This window comes from Orcinus orca, chromosome 10 (assembly GCF_937001465.1).
Source record: "Orcinus orca chromosome 10, mOrcOrc1.1, whole genome shotgun sequence".
In the NCBI taxonomy this organism is placed as follows: domain Eukaryota; kingdom Metazoa; phylum Chordata; class Mammalia; order Artiodactyla; family Delphinidae; genus Orcinus; species Orcinus orca.
In genome coordinates, this window is record NC_064568.1 from 105771541 (window position 1) to 105784939 (window position 13399).

General features: G+C 55.4%; 1 protein-coding gene across 10 annotated transcripts in view; it reads right to left on the bottom strand.

Moving 5' to 3' along the window:
• DUSP22 (dual specificity phosphatase 22) overlaps positions 1-13399 on the bottom strand; it is a 71668-nt gene that overhangs the window by 14854 nt on the left and 43415 nt on the right. For 5 of the 10 annotated variants that reach the window (XM_033408018.2, XM_033408019.2, XM_033408020.2 and 2 more), the window contains 3 exons: positions 13251-13303; positions 11453-11624; positions 10946-11018 (listed from right to left, as the gene is read on the bottom strand). In XM_033408018.2, the coding sequence (XP_033263909.1) occupies positions 10946-11018; positions 11453-11624; positions 13251-13303 (298 nt within the window). Of the gene's footprint in view, positions 1-1360; positions 9758-10252; positions 11019-11452; positions 11625-13228; positions 13304-13399 lie in introns of those variants that run through there. The other 5 variants (XM_033408023.2, XM_033408022.2, XM_033408021.2 and 2 more) reach the window with 3 other exon arrangements.

Here is a 13399-nt window from a genome sequence, read left to right on the forward strand (position 1 = left end):
GAGGTTACAAAACTCCAGGTGGGCTGAACCGGGTCCTGCTTGGTCCACAGTGGGCTCAGATTCCTAGTTTCCAAGGTGCTAACTGTATGAGGGCAAACGAGGTCCTGAGCGCGTTTCTGAAAACTGGGTGGGTGGGTAGGCAGGACCCGGTGAGCAGAGGGGCTCCTGTCCTCCGTCGGTCGGCTCAGCCCGCCCTCTCGCGAGCCAGAAAGTGAAGAAGGGGGGCTTCCACAGCGCAGTCGTGAGGGGCCAGGAGGGAAGCACAGACCGGAGCCTGGGGTCTGGGGAGCGAGCAGGGCAGAGCTGGGGCCTCTGAGGCGCCCTGCTCGGGGCAGGACAGCCTGATGGGAGCAAGACTCAGGGAGCTATGACCAGGAGACTCAGGCACCTGCCGCGAGCCAGGCCCCGCCCCCAGGGAGCTGAGGGCCCGCTGCCGAGGCTGGCACTCCCACCTTAGAAATGCATTTGGTGAGCGACAAGGATTTACCGTGCAGCACAGGGAGCTCTACTCAGTATCTTGTAATAACTTACAATGGAAAAGAATGTGAAAAAAGTACGTAAAACTGAGTCATTTTGCTGTACACTTGAAGCTAACACAATATGTTAAATCAACTAAACTTCAGTAGAAAAAAAAGAAAGAAATGCACTTGGTGATTTTTGGCACAGGAGAAGGGCATGCTTTATGACTGGGATTCATCAAAATCTCACAAACACTTAAATTAGGTCCCTCTCCAAACAGAGGAACATCGTGATTTTTGCAATAGAGGAGACAGTCTTAATAAGTTGTATGTTTGTAGAATTATTATATATCTGAGTCTCTGAAATGCACCAGGAGAGACGGCAATTTAAAGACACATTGATGGGAGAGCGGGGTGCTTCAGCCTCTGCCCACGTCTTGTGAAGTGTGGATTCTCATATGTGAGCCTCTTAATGGAAGGGACACCCACAGGAGAACACTGCACAGGAAACACAGAGCAGCTTTCTCACCGAGGGTCCCCCCAAATAACAATAATCATCTTCAATTATCTTTGAAAAAAGGACCAGAAAAAATGAACATTTGAAAAATCAGAGACTTTTCATTACCTTTTCACTTGTGCCTCTACAGAGAATGAAATAGAAACAGATTAGTGAAGTCTCGGCTATTAGGAAGCGTGAAAAAACCGGATCAGAACGGGGTCGGGAGACCCGCGCACAGAGGCTGCAGTAAAACCAGTGGGCTTCAGGGCCTCCGTGTTTCCTAGGGAGCTTGTGAGCACAGGTCCACACAGCGTACATGACTCCAGGGTTCTCGGTGTGACAGCCAGTAATGGCCACGGAATTACACAAAAAAGAATACGGGACAGAACATAAACACATGCTGTTAAAAATGTTCTTGTTGAATTTTATACTTATCGCTCCAGTAAATAAATGAGAACAAAAATAAAATACATATCACAGTAAAAAGAAGAAAAAAGTCATGGACTAATACTTTTCAATTGCAATAAAGCATAGTTTGAAAATTGGGGAAATACATATGTACCTATATGTTGGTCTGTCACATTAATGAATAATTACAATTTGTTTTAAAGCCTTAACTTTTGCAAATTTGTTGCAAAAGTCAACAAATAAACATAAGGAGAACCGAACTTCTCTTTATGTCAGATTTGTCAATCTATCTTCACTCATCATTGATCACAGACCTCTTTTGCTTTATTTTAATTTTGAAAAATTTCTTTCATGTTAAGCAACAGATGTATCGATACAAATAGTTAGGAAAAGTTTTAAAAGCATAAGATTGGGAGAGATTTACAGAAAACCCATTTCACATCAAATTCCATAAATAGCATGTCTATGCGTCTTTGGGACCAATTCTGGTAGCTTTCAAACATCTCTCCAGCCCCAAAATTGTAAAGGCAAGTAAATGTTCAGGTGGTTACACAGGGGCTGCCCTTGGTTATTTCAAATCTACTCTGCAGGCTGGAGACCAAACTGCCCCCATGGGGCTCGGATTGCAAGTCTTTCTGAATTTAGTGAAAAAGAAAAAGGCAAAGCTAAGCCTAGCTGATTCCCTCTGTGCCAGTGCTGCCTGTTAACTGGGGTTCTCTACATTCACTTCGTGTAGAAAACATCGTTAATTAAAGATGACGTAATAAAAACACCCACATCTAAAGGTGATGTAATATTATTAAGACTCTACAGCAGACACAGCCGTTATTTAGACTTGGATCAACCAAAGAAATTTTGGGGGAGGAGTATTTTCGCACTGGAATGGTTTAGGATTGCTGGCTCTTGGTAGACAGATCAACGTTTAGTTGTTTATTACTAAAAGTTATTTGTAGTTAATGCTCTGTGGCCAGTGCGTCTCCACATCTCCTGCACTGGGAGCACTGAGGCCCTGCTGCCCCCCTGGAGGGACGGCTGTGAGGAGGGGCAGAAGGGATCCCCCAAGTCCTGGTGCCGCACCTGGGGGCGGGGAGGGGGCTTCAGGTCGCCAGGGGCACCTGGTGACCATGCTGCCTGGAAGCTCCAGCTCTGGAGTCTGGAGCGCGGCTGAAGCATTTCGGCGGCCCTGCCGGGGAAACCCTTGTGCAGAAGTACCTCTGCAGGGTCTCACTGCAGCACCTGGGGACCCCGGAGAGCGGCTGGGCCGCCCCAGCCTGTGCGGACGGTGAGCGCCGCCAGGCTCGGGCCACTCTCTGGGGCCGCCGTACCGCCCCCGGCCTGATAGCCCCCGGCCCCGCCAGCCTCCTCCCCCGCCCGTTACAGGTGCTACCCGCCAGTCACCTTTGGCGCCTGACCCTCTCTGCCTCTGGGGAACCCCAACCAGCGCTGCCCGCCACTACTTCCATCGGGCTGACGCCTGCCCTCCCTCACAGCTCTTCCCCCGCCTCCAGCCCATCCTGCCTGCCAGTCATAGCCAGGCCCCCAGATGCCCTGCACATCTGCTTCCAAGTGCACCTGGCCGTGCCGCCCCCCTCCTTCGCCCTCCGCCCAGCAGGCCCTTGACTCCCCTCCCTTTCCAGCCCCAGCCAGCACACCCTCCACTGCAGGGGCCTCCTGGCCTGCATTTGGGCTTCTAGCTCAGCATTTGCTCACAGGACATTCCGGAGTGACTGCCCCCTCTCCCCAACTCAGTTAAAAAGCCTTTGAAGGCAGGGCCGCCGAGCCTGGCTCCTCCCCTCCCCCATGGCGGCCTGCGGGAGCTGCCGGGCGCCTGCGTGAGCTGGGCACTGAGGTCTGACTGAGGCACGCAGTCCATCCTCCCCCGCCCTTCACAGGGGGGCACAGTTCATAGCAGATGTCAGAGGCCACCCGACCCTGCTGGCCTTCCCTTGGAGGGTGTCATTCCTCCAGATGGGCCACGGGAAGTACAGATCGGGGGGCACACTGGGCACACTGGCAGGAATAGATGCTTCTAGGATGCGTTTTAAAGATGAAAGCGGTGAGTCACAGGCCAAGCCCCCGACAGCATGCTTCTGGGGCAAAGCGTGGAGGAGAACCCAGGCTCCTCTCTCAGACCCACTTTTAGCATCAGCTGCTGACACTGATACTTCTTGGAAGCCAGTGGTACTTCCTCTTCCTATCACGGACTCTCCGTCCCACCCATGCTGAGGGCCAGGGCTGCCTGTAGGAAGGAGTCTGGCCCACAGCGAGCAGAATACCCTGCCAGCCAGCATCCCATTGGGTCTGGGGAGTCAGGACAGGACACAGGATGGGAAACTTCTTCTGCCCCCAGCTTTCCCGTCCTTCTTGAAGACCTGCCCTGCCTCCCTGCCCCCAGCCCTGCCCTCAGCCCCAAAGTCAGAAGGAGGCCCCCTGTTCCTTCAACACACTGTTGCCTCCCCTGCCTCTGTCCTTGATGAGTCTCCACTGAGTCATCTGAGCTGAGTAACAGCAAATCCCTGGGCTTCTTGCACAAGCCCCCCACCCCGGAGCCCCTCAACTTGTGTAACGCTGCACCTCAAGGACAGAACACCATCTGCTTCGGGTGCTGGGCTCCCAGCACCAACGCCACTCTGGTCCAATTCCGTGTTCCTGAAAAGGGCCTCCTGGGGCGCCACGACACCCCAGGACTCTGCCCGCCACCCTGGGGGTATCAGGAAGGCCCGGTGGAGGCACGTATGGTGGACACAGCGCCCACGCAAGGGGATGTGGTGGAAAGAAGAAAGGCTTCCCTCGTGCCTCGCCTGTGTTCCTCCTGTCTCCCCACGAGGCCCCGACCTCAGGAGAGAACTCCAGCGTGGATGCCCGCACCCACTGGCATTGCCCCAGGGGTGCTGGCGTTTACAAGGAAGTGGCGACCTTAGCGCAGTGGGTCAGGCTGCTCGGACTCCAGGCCTCACTCTGCCACTTCCTGGCCCGAGACTGGACAACAGTCAAGTTCTCTAGAATTTCTAGAGTTTCTTCATCTCAAAATTGGGGATAAAAGTAAAACCTATGTGACAAGATTGTCGAGAGGATGCGCTTTCGGGAACATCACACACTAAGTGCTCAGTGACTGTTGACCGTCCAGAGGCTGCCTGTCCTGTCCTCCAGATGGGGGGAGGGGGGCCAAAGGGGCCTTCCTAGACCATAAGGGGCCACCCCGGGGGCTGCAAGGTGGGCTCTGGCTACACCTCTGCGCCACCCAACAGGGTGCCGGCCAAGCCCGCTCACCCCTCCCAGGGAGTTTCTTTCAGGCGGGTCTGAGAAGAAGTCCCCACGGAGTGGGCTGCCTCCTCGGGGGCTCCCAAGGTGTTCCAGGGAACTGGGGTCGCAGTGGACTTCTACCAGGCCACCTGGCCACGGGCCCAGGCCTCGGCTGCCCTCTCCCGGCCCAGCACCACCTCTGCCCCGAGCTGCGCATTGGTACCCGCAGCCCCGAGCTCCCAGCAGCGGATGACTCAGGAGGGGCTCTCATGCCGCGGGAATGGCCCACCGCGCAGCACGCCTGAGACGCACCTGATCTCACACCGTCCTGCTGTTCCTGTTGGCATCCGCGTGCTTCACACACACCAAGGGGAATGGAACGTCTGGCAGAGCCGGGACGGGCCTCTCTGGATGCCCTCTGAGGAAGCTGGGCGCCCGTGGCCTCTTGCCATGAAGGGCACACCCTTTGCAAAGCAGGTGACATTTCTCTGGGGCACATGGAGGCCTTTCGATTATTATTTCCCAAAAAGGCTCCCATCAGTGCCTTGGGGAAACCCAGAGCCGACTGACAGGCAGGGCCGCTCGCCAGAAAGCACGGTTCCAGTCTGTGCTCGTCTGGCCACGTCTGGGGGCAAGTGGACTCTGTCCCTCTCTGTGGCCGGAGGGACACACACGTCAAGGTCCCATCACACACGTGCTCATCGTGAGAGTGTCCGGGGGGCCAGGCCCCGACCCCCATGAGCTGATGTGTCTCCCTGGGTCGAGCTCACAAAACGCACTTGGCGTGGTCAGCGTTGTTTCCAAAAACTGTCCCGAACTATCGATACTAGAAGGGATTGTCCTCCCCCAGAACCAGCCCCCCTGCCCCATCTAGTTTTCATACACAGGCCTTGGTATAAAGGATGTTCTCAGGTCCGATCCCTTCCCCACAGACGCAGCACACCGCCGGGATCAGAACACCGGCGGCCTGTGCTCAGTCAAGGCCGCCAGAGCCCTTCACACACCCTGCAGCCGCGGATGGCAACGCTTCCCCCGACAGTGAGCCCAGAGCGGCCCCGCGGCCTCGCGGCGAGGTGGCGGAGCCCAGGCTGCAGAAGAGAACGCGAATTCTGATACTGGCTGCGATAATCACGTCCCACTGCCGCAGCTGGGGGGAAGCAAGAGAGCAAAGTGTCCCGGTGAAATGCAGCTGCTGTCACCGGATTCAAGCACCTGACAGCCTGCGTGTCCTAGCTGGGGGCCCAGCGAGACCCCAGTAAACCCTCAGAAGGGACGGTGAACGTTCTCAAGCCTCCGGGAACAAGTCAAAGGCCGTTTTTTTTTTTTGTTTCTTTTTCCCTCCCTTTCTCTGGGCAATAAAAAGGAAAGGGAAGAGGAACTTCCCTCCGAAGTCTTGGTGATTTCTTCTTAAGTACATCTATAAATACAAGCGTGTTGAAAGCACGTTCTCGATAATATTATTAATAACGCAGGGTCAGGATGGGAGGGGTCACCTAATGTGGGATCACAGGGTATTGAGTCTTAGCATGTTCCCTATTTTCAAGACTAGATGCTGGTGTGCAGGGCAGCCTGTCGTGACCAGCTCTGACTTTCCCTGGGCGCCCAGGTTCTGCTGCCTAAGGTCCCAATGCCCCTTGACGTTGCCCACATGGCTCCCCTGAAGGCTAAGGAGTCCTCTAAAATAAAATTTAAAAACAACAGAACACAGCTGTGTGCACACACACGCATGCACAGCAGTCCCTGGAATCTGTAGGCTGTCTCATGCACCAGCAACAGGAAGCAGCCCCAGAAGTTGGAAGTGGGGTCCCCTGCTGAGACGGAAGCTGGAGAGAATCAGCACCCCATACATAAAAAAGCCCCCAGGGGGAACCTATCTCCAGGGGGAAGCCCAAGGTTCACAAAGTTGCTCTGAGAGACGTGAGTTAAGTCAGAGAACCAGCTCAGGCAGAGGGAGCGCAGACCAGGGTGGCTGCTGAGAACGTGGACGGGGACATAGGAGGCTGCAGGCTGCAGAAATGCTCCAGGGCGCGATGGCAACAGCATGCCTCTCTGGACACGCCTGTCAGGACACCCCGCCCCCAGGTCTCAGCCCCACATCCTTTACTCCTTTTCTTTTCCCGCTTTATTGAGATATAACTGACATATAACCTTGTGTAAGTTAAGGTGTACAGCATGTTGGCTTCCAAAAATCTGATAATGAAAGACAGCCTAGTTAGGGGATAAAATTAGTCTTCATAAAGCTAATGTTTTATCTTTCACAATAAATTAATAAATTGGACATTTGGATTGGACATGAATTGTCGCAAGTATGGTGTCTGGGAGTCTGTTCCGGGTCTGTGGACAGACTTGAGCCCCTGGTGCGCGAAGCTGGGTGCCAGCAGGGCGTGAGCCCCGTGGACGCCTCTGGCCAGCGGCCCCTTCAGTCTGCCCTCAACGTGCCAGAGTCCACACCCCACCTCGGTGTGGGAAGAGCCATCGGCAGGGAAGCAAGCCCCTCACGGGCTCTGGTCCTGGGAGCAATGGCCTCCCCCTCCCCAGGCTCCCGCAAGCCCCTTCGCCTCCGCACCACAGCCCCGCTCTGGGCGCCACGACTGTCGCCTGGATGGCCGTGATTGCTGCCTCCCGACAGGCCCCCAGCGTGGGCCCCCTTCCCCCGCACCATCACGGTGCCTGCTTGCCCAGCACGTTCGGCAAGCCCCACTCCGTGCCTGCAAAACGGCGTCCACGCGCTTGCAAGGCTCCACGCCTGGGGACCAGACTGCGGGAAGCTGCAGGGCACCCGCCCTCTGAGCTTGGTCAGCTCCAGGGCTGGTGTGAGAAGGAAACCAGTTACTGTGCCAAGCAGAGAGCGAAAGCCTGGGCCTTTGCCTGTTTCTGCAGCTTTGTCTGCACCTCTCATCAGCGCCCACCCCTGTGCCTGCTCTGGTCACCCAGAGAGACTGTGGCCTCTCCTGCGCGCATGCCAGGCCCCTGCCTGGACTCCCCCGCACCCACTGTGCCAGCCAACTCCAGCACTCATGCTTCAGGCCCCGATTAGGTACCACCTCCTCCGAGATGCCGTCCTGGGACACGACCTCCCTAACCCAAACTGGAATGGCCTCTCTGTGCCTTCCCCACACACAGCACCAGGGGCACCTATACCAGTGCTTATGGCCGGCTCTGTAACCGCCAGTTTTCCTAACTGCCGACCCCACCAAGCTAGTCTTTCTGAGAATCAGGGGTGGGTCTGTGCACCCTGCCTGAGTCCCAGAGTGTCAGCTGGGATGAATAAGCATTTCTCAAGCAAACTGGCAAATGACTGAATGAAGAGAGGCAGTGCAGGTCTCTTCCACCACGGGCCACGATCCTGAGACCCAGGCTGGACAGACCTGTGTTCAAAGAACATCACAGAAAAGACAGCCTAAAGAAACTGCCAGGGCTACGACCCCCTCCTCTAACAAGGCAAGGCCCTTGGGACAGGGGGGTTCACCGTCCCCACGTCCATGTGACCTGAACACCTGCTCTGGTCTCGGAGAAGGGGCCTCTGCCTCTAACATCTAAGCACGGTTAATACCATCTAACGGAAACGTCCGTGTGCTTTTGGCCACCACCCACCATGGCCCCAAACAAAACCCCCAGAGAGACTGGGGGGAGCGGGCAGAGGCTTTGGCTCGGACAGCCGTGCACACGGCAGCGGTGCTGCCTTTGGCTTGGACAGCCTGCACACGGCAGCGGTGCTGGCTCTCCCAGGGGCCCTGGCGTTAGAGCCTCACAAACCTCGAAGTGCAAAGCCCAGGGCACTCTGCCCCTCCCTCTCGCATCGCACACTGATTTGAGATCAAAACCTGGGTTCAGGCAAAGCAGCACTAACGTTTTTAGTTTTCGGTGTGTTTCTTGGCCTCTCTGAGCCTCAAGTGAATGAAATAATACCTTCTCTGTGGGTTTATACGGCTTCAAGGTGATAGTCCGTGACCCGCAGAGCACCGATTACCGGGTGATTGTCGTGGGTGCCACGAGGGGTAGGGGAGCCCACAGGGTTGGGGCCGTTGTCCCTCGTGCTGTTTCCTCGCGCCCCCCGGCGCGCCCTCACAGGTGGGCAGCGGAGACACCTCGGGGCCTCGAGGCCTGGCACCTCCACCTGGATCACCTGTTCTTCACCCAGGTAGGCCTGTTAGGTCAGAACAAGCATTGTGGTGCCCGTCACCCCACACCCATCAGGGGCCGTTTTGGCACAAAGTGTCCTGCCCCGAGCCCTTGCCAGGAGCGTCCAGGCGCTGCAGACGCAGCACACAGGTCAAGCCTCCTTCAGCCACTGAGCCCACGCGCCTCAGCTCCCGTGGTCCCGCCAGACCTCTCCTTTAAGTAACACGTTACACTTCCTTCTTCCCCCACTGGAGTGAGTTAGACGAGAGAACGCTGGGAAATCAACTTAAACTGCTCTTCACACCAGCTACTGTCCTTCACATTGAAGCTGAGACTGGAGTTGGGAGATGGCCCTGCGCACCCCCCGGACTTCCCTCTGCTCAAGCCGGGGACTCACTTTCTCTCCCAGGAAAAGTAGTTCACGTCTCCTGCCGTCACTACTCTCCTTCTGGAGGATGGCAGTGGCCTTAAAATAAAGCAGCATCACTGCCAGGGGCAGCCTCCGAACGTGCCTCGTGGCGCCCGTGGAAGAGCAAGTGGGATCCACACCCCAGCTAAGGGCAGGCGCAGCGTGTGCAGCTGCCCTTCACCGCAGATGCATGCACGTGTGGTGGAGGCGAGACCCCAGGACGAAACAGCCCAGGAGACAGTCCCCAGGGGCAGGTGTGCCCAGCAGGGCCCTCAGGAGTGGCAACCGCGATCACCACATGGTCACCGGGTGGGGCAGCAGGGCCCTGAGATGGCCTGGGGGCAGCAGGGCTACGGGCGAAGAAGGAGCCACAGCAGGGGAATTAGGCAAAAACCCTTCCCTTGTCAAAGAGGACGCGTAGTTCCCAACATATGATGACACAATTGCATATGTATTGTTTAAAAAGAAAACAGGTGAGTTCACAAATTGCTTCCGGACACCGAGAAATCAACTCTGACTGCTTTCCATCTGGGCAGCGCCTAAACTCGGGCTTTGCAGTATCTCAGGTACGTTACAGTCTTCTGACAGAGGCCCAGCACTTCAGAATCCCTGGGGTGGCTGTGGAGAAAGAATGTTACTGGCGACCGACATTAGGACAACATTTCGGGTTACAGGAACAGATCTAGGCGTTCACACTGTACCCGCATTTAAGCCTTCAAGCTGACTCCTAAATACTTCTGTTAACATATTTACATTTCTTTTTGGTTTAAGGAAAACATTACTTTAGAGCAAACTGCTGTGGCTGTAGGTGAGGAGCTCCGCGGCTGCGCTTTCCTTTCCTGCCGCACATCTGCGGCCCGCACGAGCGTGGAGCCTGGCCCCCGGCTTGGCCTGACTTCAGCTTTACCCACCACAAGGCACCCCCAAAGCCCGCATCGGAAGCTTCGAGTGGCCCAATGATACGATCCTTTTCCCGTTGGCTTCAAAAGCCATTGTGACCAAATGCTTTCACCCATGAGGCAGAGTTGATTGGAATAATGAAAAACACTTTTTCAAAAACCATTTCATGAGGTAGCTGAGATCAAATCCCAAATCCACAGCAGACACAAAGGCGCTTAATAAGTGCTCAGGCATTTTAAATGTATTTTTAAGCGCAAACCGTGACAGTGCCTAACGATGCTCTTTCTTCCCAAATCCCAAAGGTGCATGCAAGCCTTGTGAGGAGGCCCCCAGGGTGAGAGCAGCAGGGGGCTGGGAGGAGGGGAAGCTGGACAGGGGCCAAGGGCGGGCGTCTAGGGTGCTCCCCACACGACCCAAGGGCAGGCGGTTCAGGCAGGCACCACCGAGTAGGGCGCAGAAGGGCAGGGCTGGCCTGGGCAGGGCCGGCTGCAGCAGGGGGCCCTCCACGGCCACCTCCAAGTGCCTTCCAGCAGACCTCGCACGGGGAAAGGCAGTGAGGCCGACGCCGGTAGTGTGGCTTTCACGGCAGCTCCCGCAGCGCGCACATCCAGCACTCACGCTCGCTCACACACACACACACACACACACACACACACACACACACACACGAGCGCGCGCGTGCACACTCCCCAGCCTGCGGCGCAGAAGCTGGGAGTGGGGCTGCTGGGGTCTCGGGGGGGCCTGGATCCACCGGGACACCCCTTCCTGTCCGCGGGCAGGGGCGCCAAGGGCTCAGCTAGGTCTCCGTGGTGCAGCTGCCGTAGGCCAGAGGAGGTGAGGCCGGGAGGCCACCCCAGCGCCTGGCGCCAGGCGGGGGCTCCGCGCGCCCCTGCTCTTTGTATTTACCCAGAATGCCTCTGGCTTCTTCTGCATCCCGCAAAGGGCTCTCTCCGTACTCCTCCTTCAGCCACTGGCGGAACTGGAGAAGTGAAACAAACCAGGACGTCACACAGCTCATCCCCTACACTCCCACCTGTTACCTGATGGTGTAGGTTTGCCCCTATGAACAGGGGGCCAAGGGGCATCGGGCAGTCAGCTCTGAGGCTGGCCAGCCAGTGTCTAGCAAGAGAAATGACTGCTTCTTCCAGGTTCTGGCCTGAGAACGTGAAAGCAAGCCTGACCAAGGAAACGGTACTTGACCCCAAGGCAGAGAAACAGAAACTAACATGGGGCCTGAGGACAGTGGGAAAAGGGAATGACCGCAGCGGCTGGTGGACGAGTGGCCAGTGATACTGCAGAGGGGCTGAAGGGGTGTCCTTGGACCAGCCGACCTCTGGGGGCCTTTCCAGCCTCCACAAGTCTAGGCGGGCACGGAAAGACGGAGGTGTGTTCCCAGCCCCTGAGCACGCTCACCTGACAGACCTGGTGTTCCTCAAACTCCTGCAGCTGCCTCTGGAAGCCCAGGTTGGGGTTTGCACAGGACCTCCCCGCACGCACAGTGCGCAGGGCATCTTCCCAGCCGAAGTCGGTGACCGTCATGATGTATGCGACCACCAGAGTCACACTCCTGGAGACGCCGGCCAGGCTGCAGGGCCAAGAACCACACAGGCAAGGGAGGGTCGGGGACTCTGAAGGCTCACTGCGGAAGCCTGCCTGCCCTGGAGTGCGAGTGCACAGCAAGCCAGCACGTTACTAGGAAATTACTCAGAACATACCAGCTCTGTCTCCTTTATGACACTAGAATCTCAGGCATCCTTTACCTGTGTAGCCTCATTTTTTTATTGGTTTTCTACTGGCTGTGTCTCCGGACACTTCACTGTCTGATTCCCTATTGCTCCTGAGCTCCTCTTCAGATAGTCCCCGTTTCCCTGGACAGATAAAGTAACTAAAGGACATCCAGGGACTGGAGGGGTCCAGGATCTGAGCAACAAACCCAGTTATAATCTGCAGCCGTTCAGACAGCTTCACGTTTTTAGAGTCTGGTTTTCTTAGGGATATCAGGGCCAAGTCTGTAACTTAAAAAACTCATTAAATACAGAAGCCCTTACCAAATATTTTGTGATCCTCTTCACATACATAAGCAGAGTGCCAGCGTGGGCACGCTCTGCAGGCCATAACGGTCAATTTTCTCTCACAGGCTGAGTAAGGGACCGATTTTAAATGCACATGCAAATTACGGCAGTCACAGAGAGGTTGTGCTGCGTCAGACTTGGAGTGCTCAGCAACGGTTTAAGATGGGGAAGTTTAGCAAATTTCTCATTTTTAGAAAAGCCTATCTTCAGATTGACACAACTGTATGAGATACAAATTCCTAGAACATCAGGCCTGCACATATTCAAATATAAATAATAATAACAGTAAAAAACCACTCTCAAGTAGCGGTTCTTCCTGCGTATCAGAAAAACTGAGAGAGCGTTAAAAAACATACATACTCTTGGGCTGCACCCGGGCAGATGCTCTCACCAGGCACAGGACTCCAGAGCCCCTTGAAACGGCTCTGACTGCGCCGCAAAGCGTTTTGAAGCAAATGTCACAAAACCTGCACTTTGTGTTTATCACATGTCCTGCTCTTTTTAAAAGTAAAATGAAAATGGGCAGCGATGAAACGAGGGCCCACATTCCCTGAGTGCTTGCGACGTGTCAGGTGCGGGGCACCGTGCTTGAGTTCTGTGTCTCAGAGAAGCTTTCTCTGCACGATGTGTGCACAGGTGTATGTGTGTGTACCACGCAGACGGCAGCTGAATGCAGGTGGAGAGCTGCATAGGAACGGCTCAATTCTAAGAGTCTATTCAGTTCTCTTTAAAGCAAAGTGTAAGCCCCAAACACGTAAAAGCTCCAATCTATAAACTGAGAAGAAATGGTCATTTTGGTGTGACACCCACACGTGCAATCTAAACTCTCCAGCAAGAAGCAGTGCTTTGAATGGGCACCGGGCAGAGCCCATACTCTGTCGGGATCTCGGAGGAAGGCTGGAAAAGGAGTTTCTATGTCGTGACCTCAACAGTCCCTGCAGAAACCTAACTGAGAAAATGAAAATCCTAAGTGAAAAGGAAAGAAAAAATGTACGGTTCTCTTTGCACAAAAGCAAAGGACGACTAACAAGCAGGTGGGGTCAGGTGGGGTGTGCACTGGGCGTTTGGGGGAGGTAAGCAGAACAGGCCAGGGGTCATCCGGCAGGGGCACACGTACCAGTGAACAAGGCAGCCCTCACCTCGCAGGCGGCACTCGTGGATGAATTGAATACTTTCTTTGAAATGTCTTATCCTGGGGTGAGGAAAAAGGAGAGACGTGACATCTCTGTACTTTACTCAACACATGATGAAAAGAAAACTCCACTGAGGTTTATTGTAAAGGTCTTGA